Source organism: Pezoporus wallicus, unplaced genomic scaffold, assembly GCF_028554395.1.
Source record: "Pezoporus wallicus isolate ANWC-B61680 ecotype Strahan unplaced genomic scaffold, APGP_CSIRO_Pwel_v1 contig_11183, whole genome shotgun sequence".
Classification (NCBI taxonomy): Eukaryota; Metazoa; Chordata; class Aves; order Psittaciformes; family Psittacidae; genus Pezoporus; species Pezoporus wallicus.
The window spans coordinates 1,924-12,889 of NW_026640551.1; the positions used below are offsets into that span (position 1 = coordinate 1,924).

Consider the following 10,966-nt stretch of genomic DNA (forward strand, 5'->3'; position numbering starts at 1 on the left):
GAAAGGTTCTGGTCATCCCCAAGGTACCAAGATCCTCTGCCAGGCAGCCTTATTTACCTGCTGAGTAAAGGAGCTGGTGTAGCTCAGCACTGCCATGCTCTGTCACACTGCTTCCATCCCTTCTTGCCCATTTGCAATCCTCCTCAACAGCACACGCAGTAAATGTTCCCTGCTGAACCAGCCTGGGAACGGTGCTCGTTGCTGAAGATGCTCCTCTCCTGAAGAAGAACCTGTTCCCAAGCACGTTCACTGATGTGCACTGCACACGTATTTAACAAAACTCTTTATTTACACTTCAAAATGTAAAAAACACAATAGATGCCAAGTACTAAATAATTTCAGGAGAATGTCAAGAGCCAAGAGCTTGGACCTGGGCTGCGGGGAGGACTCGGGCAGTGGGGAACTGGCTGGAGTTGGAACTGCACGGAGCCAGCACAGGCCTAACCACCAGCGATGGATGGAACACTGAAACAAAGCAGAAACAGATCCGAAATGCTGGACAGTCCTTCCCAACATATCCTACAACAGCAAGACTGCGCAGTGACACTGGGTGATGCTACAGCAGTTTTCAAGCCAGTGCTACTTGCTCATGCCAATCCTGAGCTAGAGAAGCCAGAAGTCCTGCATCTCCACAGCAGGCAGCTGCACCTACATATGAACTTAAAATCTATCTGGTTTGAAAGGATCTTGACAAGTAACTTATTCAGTTGTCTTGACATTGGGCAAAAAAAAAGCCCTTGTTGTCTACAGAAAGCTGAGAGGCAGCAGGCTGCAGAAAGGCAGTTCCAAAGGCGTGGCTGGGGATGTAAGCAAGGTGGCACCAGCCTCATACCTAGAAATTAAAAGCTTCCAGTCTCAAGTTGGATGTTGGCCACAGATCACGTACTCCAAAACGAAATCATCAACAAGCTTGAGCCTGAGGACAAGCCTAAAGGGGACCTGACCCATGTGCACGGGTCTGCCCATCTGCAGAAAGTATATTAACAAGGTTGTCCCCGCCTTCAAAAGCTTATAAATGCCACCAGAAGCACCAGGGAAATGAGGGAATGATTACATCCCCTGTTGTCACTTCATCAAACAGGAGGAGCTCCCAAGAGCCTGAAGTGCTGCAGATCTGAAAGACTATTATGGAAGCGCGGATGCGTCTTCGTGGGCAATTCCAGATGTCTCTGGAAATCACGTAATGGAAGGTCAAAAACTGTGGGATTTGCTGTTCTCAGTGCCTGCCTGTGGGAATTGGAAAAATCAGCAACCAAAAGGCTAATCCAGCAGATTTTTGACAAGCTGCAGCCTGACACATTGAAATGTAGACAGATTTGTTCAAATGCTCGTGTTTTTGATGGTAAAGTGGGCGGACAAATGGAAACAGAACATTGTACATCAGCTCTGTCTGGAACCTATTGGTTTAACCAGAATAAAGCCATAGTAAATGCTGGAAACATCTCCCTCCAGATGAGCACGTGGCATTTTTTCGAGTGAAGGTTCTATCTAACATGGTAATTCCTTGATTCTTCACTGGTGGCAGCTCTGTGGCTGCACTGAGCAGGGAGACTTAAATCCGCTCTTTCTCCTCTCCTCTTCTTGACCTCTGCCTGCTCTGCTTTCTGTAACAATCGGTTCACCAACCTGCAGGTCAAAGTGAAGCCCTCACCCTTAAGACTCCCTGGGTAACAGCAGCAGATTCCTGCTGCAGTTCCCTTTCATCCACTGGTTTCTAAAGCGGAGGCTTGAAGGCAGCTTAACCCCATTCCACAACCCCACCTTCCCCATGACTGCAGCTGCAAAATCCTATCCCTCCAGCACTGCCTTTGGTGTCTGTGTAGCTCAGAGGGAAGCCAGTTCAGGGAGTGGAGCTGGCAAATAACTAAGCAGTTAGAGAAGCACTTTCTGGTGTTTCACTGAGCTGAGTCAGCTCTCACCAATGAATGTGAAAATAAGTTAAGAGGAAAGGAAGGAGCAGGGCAGCCCAGAGTGCAACTGCACTGGGTGCCTGTGAAGACAGACTTACCACGTTTCTGTTTCACTGTTTTTACATTTCCCCACACTGAGAGATCACAACTGGCAGCTTGGGTTTGTTATTGGGACCTGTAGGCACGTTCTGGGGACAAAGAAAGATATAACCTTAAAACTTCTGAAAGCACAAAGCCAGTGAGCAACAGGTACCTGAAAATGGCTGAGAGATGCCTGTACAACGTCAGGAACAGGGAAGCTGGGACACAGCTCTGCGTGACATGGAAGCGCTGTTATGCATTTTGGCATCAGCCATAAGCTGATGTGCAGAGGTTTGGGATACAGACCAGAGCCTGATCCTTTGAATGGGAGGGAAGGAACAGAGCAAAAGCAGGGGAGGTCCTCCTGAGATACAGCCAGCATCATGTCACTTGAGACTGCTCTGGCTTAAGTCTTTAAGTTACTAATTACAGCTCCAATGAGCAAAGGAAAACCGTGTTGTACAGAAAGTCAACCTACACATGAGCCACGCACAAGCAGCCCCCCTGAGCCCCTCATTCTGCTGGACTCTGCTCCTCCATGAGTCTCCTTTCCGTTACCTTGCCCCTCACTGCTGCAGTGCACAAAGCAGACACACCACCAGTGCTCCTGGTGAAGAGGACTAGCAACACATGTTATATCATGCTGTACAGCTCCTCACATGTGACCTTTTCTCAGCACCCAGCAGCTCTTGTGTTTGCCCTGCTTTTTTTAGCTTTAGACTAGAGGCCCTTGAGCACCTTATCCCAGGCCTGTGCAATGAAGTTGGGTGTCAGAACTCTCTGCTGTTTGTTAAATCTACTTATCCAGCTGCCAGGACACCCAGTCACAACACTGGGAGCAACCTCCAGCCCTGAGCATCTTCATCTTCAGGCTCCTGAAAGCCCATCAGAAGAGGAGTTGAATTTCTCTTATTAAACATGCTGATCACAGATCAGCAGAACTGATGAGTTAGCACCCAATGAATAATCCCAGGCAATGGCACAGAAGTGATCTGCTTTACACTCTTGTCTGAGCTGCTGATGGAACAGCTTTTTAATTCAGCTTCCCGAACAAATGCAAAGCATTGCAAATAAAGCCACCAGAACACAATCCCTGCTCACAGACCAACCAGCAACCACGAGAGCAGAGCCTTTCTAAAGCCCATCTCTATGACAGCCTTTGCCTCTACAGATTTCCTGCTATTCTAGAACGATGACAATCAATAATACCAGTTATCAGCACTGGTATTCCCTGATATCCTGTCAACAGGCAGTGGGAGAGAACAGAACAACCCTTGTTAATCCTCTACAAGACTTTCCAACATGGACTTTCATAGAGAAATAGGTGAATTCAACTTACCTCAATTTTTCTCATGACCAACAGCCCATCAACAATTTTACCTGGAATGAGAAGATTCACCCACTTCAATAAGGCTATTTTTCACCTTTGCTCCCCCCAACTCATCACAGGTACATGTGGTTTTGTTCCCAAAGGAAAGCCTTGTGCAGTGTATTGGGCACTTCAGGGTTTGCTACCCATCTCTAAACTGACAAAGGGAACAATCCCTCTTAACACATATTCCACATTCAGAACGGATCAAGTGCTTTTTCCCATGGCAAGGGTGGCACATGCAGCTATGTAGGTTTTGAGACCTACTGCCACCAGCTGTGCTAAAACACACCATGAACTCCCTCTATCAACACCACCCTGGTAATGATGCAAAACCATCAATGAACAATAGCAGTGTTACTTAAGAACTGGAGGAAGTAGTAAGTAGAGCTTCAGCTTAAAGGCTGATCTTGAGATCCCACAGCTCATGTGACAGCACATGAAGAGTCAGCAGTTGGGGTTTCATGGAATTACTATCTAAAAACTACTGAAAGCTCAGTCCTCTCTGGCAGTGGAGAGGAAAGGTGTCCCTCCACTCATCTGTCTGCACTGGCACAAGGATTTGTGCAGTAATGTGACACCAGTCAAGGTGAGATTCAGAGCAGCCCTGCAGGGAAGGACTTGGGGGTGCTGGTCAATAAGAAAATGAACATGAGCCGGCTTCAGTGTGCGCTTGCAGCCCTGAAACCAACCGTATCCTGGGCTGCATCAAAAGGAGCGTGACCAGCAGGTCAAAGGAGCTGATCCTGCCCCTCTGCTCTGCCTTTGTGAGACCTCACCTGGAGCATTGTGTGCAGTTCTGGTGTCCTCAACATAAAAAGGACATGGAGATGCTAGAACAAGTCCAGAGGAGGCCACGAGGATGATCAGGGGCTGGAGCACCTCCTGTATGGAGACAGGCTGAGAACACTGGGGCTGTTCAGCCTGGAGAAGAGAAGGCTGCATGGAGAATTCATAGCAGCCTTCCAGTGTCTGAAGGGGGCTACAGGGATGCTGGGCAGGGACTCTTCATTAGGGACTGTAGTGATAGGACAAGGGGTAACAGGTTCAAACTGAAACAGGGGAAGTTTAGATTGGATATAAGGAGGAAGTTCTTTACTGTAAGGGTGCTGAGGCACTGGAATGGGTTGCCCAGGGAAGTTGTGAATGCTCCATCCCTGGCAGTGTTCAAGGCCAGGCTGGACAGAGCCTTGTGTGCCATGGTTTAGTGTGAGGTGTCCCTGCCCATTGCAGGGAGGTTGGAACTGGATGAGCTTAAGGTCTTTTCCAACCCGAACTATTCTATGATTCTGTGAACTGATCTGGATTAAAGCTAAACTGGGAAAAAAACCATTTCATTTCCTCAGTGACCCATCAGAGCACCTGTACAGACACCTCCACCAGCACAGACAAGGGGGAAGGACACAGCTCCTGGCTCATGGGGGGTACTCACCAAACACAACATGTTTCCCATCCAACCAGTCACATTTGGAGCAGGTAATGAAAAACTGGCAACCATTGGTACTGGGACCACTGTTTGCCTGGGGGTGAGAATGGCAAAACACAAAAAGGGCACAATTTAAGGCTTCCCAAAACTGAAGGCAGACACATCTCACACAGAGAAAAGCTGTTGCTCTAGGCCTAGCTTATATTTAGCTTATGGCTACACAGACTAAGGGAAGCAAGACAGACATCTGCAGGAGGGTACCCTGTGCTGGGACATGCCACACCACCAAGCCTGCTCATGCCAGTGACCAGACCAGCCTTTTATTCTACAAAGGCATGTTCAGCACAAGACTGCGCTCAAATCTGGGCTCTACAGCTTGCTCTTGAAAACAGGCTGAACTCTTTGGTGATCAGTACTTATTGGGTGCAGTATTGTCCTAGAGAAAACTGAAAGCCAGGAACCAGGGCAGATATTAAAGCCTGTTCCTGTGCTGACAGGTAAGCCAGGCAAGTTTTGCAGCTGCAGGACTGCACAGGATATGGTCACATTGGACTTTTCCTTATTGTTAGCCAGCTTTGGAAGGATCCACCTGGGATGCACCATGGTTTGGCTCAGCAGAATGACTCCAGCACCATGTCACTTGAACACAAAGCTGGTGACACCAGTGAGGATCCCTCCTCCCACACCACAGTACACTAGTGGCTGAGCTGTGTCGTGAAGCCTCTTTTTAGGCCATGTTTTGAACTGGATGAATAGCTAATCCAAATGGTGAATGCCCAAAGGAAGTGGTTTTAAGGGCAGGGCAGCTGGAAGAGCTGGAAAAGAAGCCACTGTGGATGGGAACACTGAAGCCCTGGCTCCACTTGCTTTCTATCCCAGAAGTCAGGGTATTGTTCCTACCAGACAACGTGCAATGGTTGCAGTTTTTCCTACAATGCTGAACAGGAAGCATATGTTATAAAAGATACCATGGTAACACTGCTGCAGCTTTGAACCTCCCAGATCTCTTTGTTTCACCCTTGCTGAGGTCAGTGCTTGATAACAGTATCAGGGAAGAAGAAAACACCACCACCTGCCCTGTCTGAAAACTAAGAATCAAGCAATGCCACAGGCTGATCAAACAAAGCCTGGCCCAGCACTCCAACAGGTAACAAAGAAAGGATGCTGCAGGATCAGAACTTCTGTGTTACTCCACACATTAACCCACGAACAGCCTTCTGACTAGTAGTTACAAAGCAGATCTTTCAGACCTTGGATCCAATGGTGGTGATTTCTGTTGTCTGATAAATAACTTTATACACTTAGGAAAAAGAGCACAAAGTACCAAAAGCTTTTTAGTCTTATGAAGCCATTATTTCATACTCACCATAGAGAGCAGCCCAGGAGCAGAATGTTTCAGCTTGAAGTTTTCATCTGCAAAGGGACCCCTGTATATACTAGCTACGCCAGTGCCATCTCCCTGCACGAAAGAGGTGCCCAGTCAGCCACAGCCTTTGTTCTGTAGCAACTGCTACAGAACAATTCAATTTAAACATTACATTTAAAATCCCTAAGCAAAAGAACAGGGTTAAATTCAGCCCAAAACAGAAGCTGTCCTGCCAGTTACACACACCAGCTGTGAACACATCCCACGTTTCATTTCTGAAGAGGAACTCCTTTCTAACTGCACACAACATTGTTTGCCATCCGTATGTTGGCAGAAACCCACAGTGATGGTAAGGATTAAGCCCAAGCCTCCCAGAGTGGGATGGAAGCTTTAGATTGCTTGGTACAGACCCACCTGGACTTGGCATGGAAAAGGAAAAGGAGACAGAAGCATGGGCTGGTGTGATAAGGAAAGCAGAAGTGGTCGTGTGGAAGAAGTGAGCTGATGCTGTGCTTACTTATTTCACCTTCTTTTCTGTGACTGCTGTGAACAGGGAAGTGATCTCCACGCAGCAAGGGCAGTTGCTAAAAAAGAGGTTTGCTAATTTCTGCTGTACTTTCTACCACGTCCAGACATCCTGTACTTAACTACGAGCCCCAGCACTCACATCCCAAGACCCTGCTAAATTAAAGCAGCAAGGCCCACACCAGCTGCAGAATGCAGGCTCTGACTGCTCAGTTTGTAACCTTGCAGAAGCACCAGCATGGCTCACGTAAGACACGTAAGCTGTGGGACTGCTGAAATGACCCTGCCCTTTGGTCCAGCATTGCAGACACTCCTGTGTGATGCCTTCAATAAACTGGCCATAAAGATGCTGCAGTGAGGAACTCTTCAGGGAAGGGTGCAGAAGCAATGCAAACAGGTATCTTGGGCACGGTCAGTTTAACTTACTCTCCTGACAGCAATTCCCATTTCTGGGTTGATTTTCCCTTCCTTTGTCACTTCAGCACCATTTCTTCTGCTTTGCTGCAGTCTGTCTCCCTTCACTGCCTTTCTGCTTTACATATATGTTCTTTCTTAAGACAAACTTAACAAGAAAGTAAGATGCCAGTAATATATCATGTGCAGCCCCACATCTTTTGCTCTGCTTGCCCCATCCTTGCTTCTTTTCCTTGTATTCTCTGTGGAACTGTGAGCTCTGAGACAGCAACACATACCCTATCTTTACCCTATCTTAGTGGTCAATGCAACCATTCTTGCCCCCCAAGTGGCTTTGTAACAAGTGTAATTCATAAATGACAAACACTGGTGCTATCTGTGTTACTTGCTGAGCTTCAGAGGCAGTAATAAAGCCCAGTGGGACATTTGAGCAGTATCACAGTTAGCGAGTACCTGGAAGTCTGGTGCCATCTGTGCAGTCAGTTCTCTCAGTGGCTTTCATACAACCAAGTTTTATACATTTTGTATTAAAAAAGCTTTGTCACCCCCCTCCTATTTTGAAAAAAAAAAATCCAGAAATGGAATCATTTCACTGGGGCCTAGGACAGCAAAGAGACCCTGTGGTCCTCCAGCCTTTCCCATATACACTGCTTATTCCAGAGTCAGAGCATAACCACCAGTCATTTCTACTTGGCCTACAGACCAAAAGTCTTTTCTATTTAGAGATGATTCACTAACAAAGAGACCATTTTGATTTAATCTCCTGCACCAGATACTTGGTGCTATACTTGGGGACTCTCTGCACAAGGCTAATAGACATTTGCAGGGTTCCTTGCTTGGGAGGGTAGGAGAAAAGGGAAGGACAACAAGGTAAGAAAAGAAGAGAAAGAAAAGAACTTTGCAAGCTTGAAAAGCCTCTGGCTGTACTGCCACGCTTTCTTAGACAGGAAATAGTTTGGGAAGGAGAAGGTATGTTCATCCAAGACTCCAGATTTGCTTTTGAGTACATTACAGCCTGTTGCAGTAGATGGCAGCAATGCTATGAGGAAACCTCCAGTTACTCAAGAGAGCCAACATAACCCACTGATGAGCCCAGAACAGTTACATGTTAGAGCATGCAGGAAAAGTACAAAGGTAACACAGGGTACGTACGTTTACAAAGTCCCCTCCTTGAATCATGAAATCCTTTATTACCCTAAGGAAGTAAACCAATACTTAGTTCTCAGTACACAAGTGGCTCAAGAAGCTTAGCATGTGGTAAAAAGGAGTTCTGCCCAGCAGCACAATGAAAACTATCAGGGTCTGTGAATGACACAGTCTAAAATCTACAACAAATATTAACTACTGGTCGCTATCAGGCAATGTGAGACCTGTTGCTGTTCAATCAGCAACAGTAATTACGTGACAGATGCCAAAAAGTTCTGACCACTGATCCTATTGCACACATCTAACAGCAACCCAAGCCCCTCAAAGCTACAGAAGCTGTGACCTACAAATGCCTCCCAGACCAATAATACCTTGAGGCACATCTCAAAGCCACATCTAACTCAAACTGCTATTTTAATGCCTAAATAAAAGCAGACGAATTACCTGTGGAAAGTGCTTCCTTTATAACCTATAGGGACACCATCTTTCCTGCAAGGAAATAAAAAGAAGAATCATTGCAACTTACTGGATCTCCAAACACAAAACCCTCTCAGGAACTGAGAGTCCCAAAGGGTTGCAAACACATTAGTATCTGCCTTGATACACAACCCAGTGCTGCAGCCTGGCTCTGAGCTACTGCAAAGGGAAATCTCAAGTGGGCTGTGCACATTAAGAGACCTGGTTCCCTAAACTTCCACACCGTCATCTTCATGGGATCCCATTGCAATCTGCACAATAAGCAGGTGGGATTTGCAGACAGAGCTTTTTTAGAGCAACCTGAACACAAAGTCATGCCCAAAATGGGAAGGCTGCCATCTCTGTGACTGACCCAGCCCACCACAGTTCCATCAGGTTTCATTTTGTACTCATGTACTAAGAAAAACCTCCAAGTGAGCCTTCTTCCTACTCACCCAGACCTGTTTCTCTACATAGACCACTTAAAAGGACGCTTTACGCCACTTACCTGAATTCACCTGTACAAAATTGCCTGGAAAACAAGAGAGCAGAGTGTGAGAAACGTCTGAACTCTGAGGACAGAGCAGTGCATTCAGCAAATATGCACTGACTGTTGCACAGGACACACAGGGACAGGCCAAGGGGAATGGCTTTAACCTGCCAGAGGGGAGACTGAGATGAGCTCTTAGGCAGAAGCTCTTCCCTGGGAGGGTGCTGAGGCGCTGGCACAGGGTGCCCAGAGAAGCTGTGGCTGCCCCATCCCTGGCAGTGTTCAAGGCCAGGTTGGACACAGGGGCTTGGAGCAAGGTGCTCTAGTGGAAGGTGTCCCTGCCTGTGGCAGGGGTTGGAGCTGGATGAGCTTTAAGGTCCCTTCAATTCAAACCAGTCTGGAATTCTATGACTCCCCTTACTGCATCAGGGATATCCCCAGTGAAATGGGAACCAGCAGTAACTTCTCCCCATTTCCCCTTCATGTAAGCTCTCTGTAATTGAGGAGATTGGATATTTAACACCAGGGTTGCCATAGACGGTGGATGTGGAGCAGGCACCATGTCTCACAGCAAACAGGGTATCTCCATCCCTCCCATGGACGTGCAAGCAGCTCACTCTTCACCCAGTGGCAAGGGAACCAGCCGGCGAGGAGACCTCTGCCATGACACTGAGGTACTGCCTTTTCTGAATGCTCTGAGCATCAGGAGCTCCATGAAGGAAGCAGAGAGGGACCAGAGCCCTTCAGCTCCTGGCCAGAGGGGCTCCCCTGAGGGATCTGGGTGTTCCATGGTCGCTCCTCTGGGTATGAGGAGAGAAGAGAGATGAGCAAAGTAAGCACAGGCGTTCGTGGCGGGGGGGGGGGGGAGCATGGTCCCTCTGCCACCACAGCCATTCCTGCAGCCAAGCCCCTTCCCTGCCCGCTCCGTGCCGAGCCGCAGGAGCACCGCTGCTCCTCACCTGAAGTTCTCCGCCGTTTTGGGGACAACATCAGCAAACAGCTCGATCTTCATGCGGCCAACCTCCTGCGGAGACACGGCCGGGTCAGCGCCTGCATCCCTCCCCCCCCAGCCCTGCCCTGGGACCTCCCACACTTCAACCTCCCAACGCACCAAGGGCCCTGCTCCCCTGCACCCTTCCAACGCACCCCTAGTGATGTAGAGGGCTGACCAACGTACAAGGGGGGGTGTGCAAGAGGGGATAAAGGAATTTTGCCTGTTTAACAGAAAGCATTGTTTGCAAATACCTGTCATGCACTACCAGGACAACAGGCTATTGATAAGGGGGAGAAACAGACTGATAACGGGGAGGCACAGTTCCTTAGTTCCAGTTTAAAGCACACCTCCTTCCCAACTGTAACGAGCTGTGGAGTCTATGGGCGCATCACTAGGACCCCACAGGCCCTACGCTCCCCCTCACACCCCCCCCCCGTAGTGCTCCCTGACAGCTCCCCCACTCTCCATGCACCCCTGGGTGCTCCCTCCACCCCGTACCTGCCCGCCGATGGTGACATCGAAGAACACCACCGGGTTACCGGGGTTGGACGCCAACAGCGCCATGGCGGCCGCCTCCACCGGAACCGGAAGCGGACCCGGACGTGACGCACTCAAGCGGCGCCGGAAGCGGCGGCGGGGCTCGGCTCTCCCCCCGGCAGGCTGCAGCCCGTATGGCGGTGTGGTGCCGTTGTTGTTGTGGTGTTATCGTGTCTGGTCTTTATGTCGGTCGTTAAACTGCCCTTATCCGAAGCCCAGACTCCTTCATGGGCTTGTCCGTGATCCCCAGAG

At 48.7% G+C, this 10,966-nt stretch overlaps 1 protein-coding gene across 5 annotated transcripts; it reads right to left on the reverse strand.

The window, feature by feature from the left end:
• Positions 1-268: 268 nt before the first annotated feature.
• PPIH (peptidylprolyl isomerase H) lies at positions 269-10,760 on the reverse strand. 5 transcript variants are annotated; one of them, XM_057419403.1, is made up of 10 exons: positions 10,676-10,760; positions 10,143-10,207; positions 9,202-9,225; positions 8,682-8,726; positions 8,244-8,286; positions 6,153-6,245; positions 4,793-4,880; positions 3,331-3,371; positions 2,009-2,098; positions 269-1,169 (listed from the first exon to the last, which is right to left on the reverse strand). In XM_057419403.1, the coding sequence occupies exons 1-9, from the start codon at positions 10,739-10,741 to the stop codon at positions 2,030-2,032; spliced, it is 534 nt and encodes a 177-aa protein (XP_057275386.1). In that variant the 5' UTR covers positions 10,742-10,760; the 3' UTR covers positions 269-1,169; positions 2,009-2,029. The 5 variants fall into 5 exon arrangements, with proteins under 5 accessions (XP_057275386.1, XP_057275387.1, XP_057275385.1 ...); XM_057419404.1 differs by having other exon boundaries at positions 269-1,604; XM_057419402.1 differs by having other exon boundaries at positions 269-1,626.
• Positions 10,761-10,966: the final 206 nt, after the last annotated feature.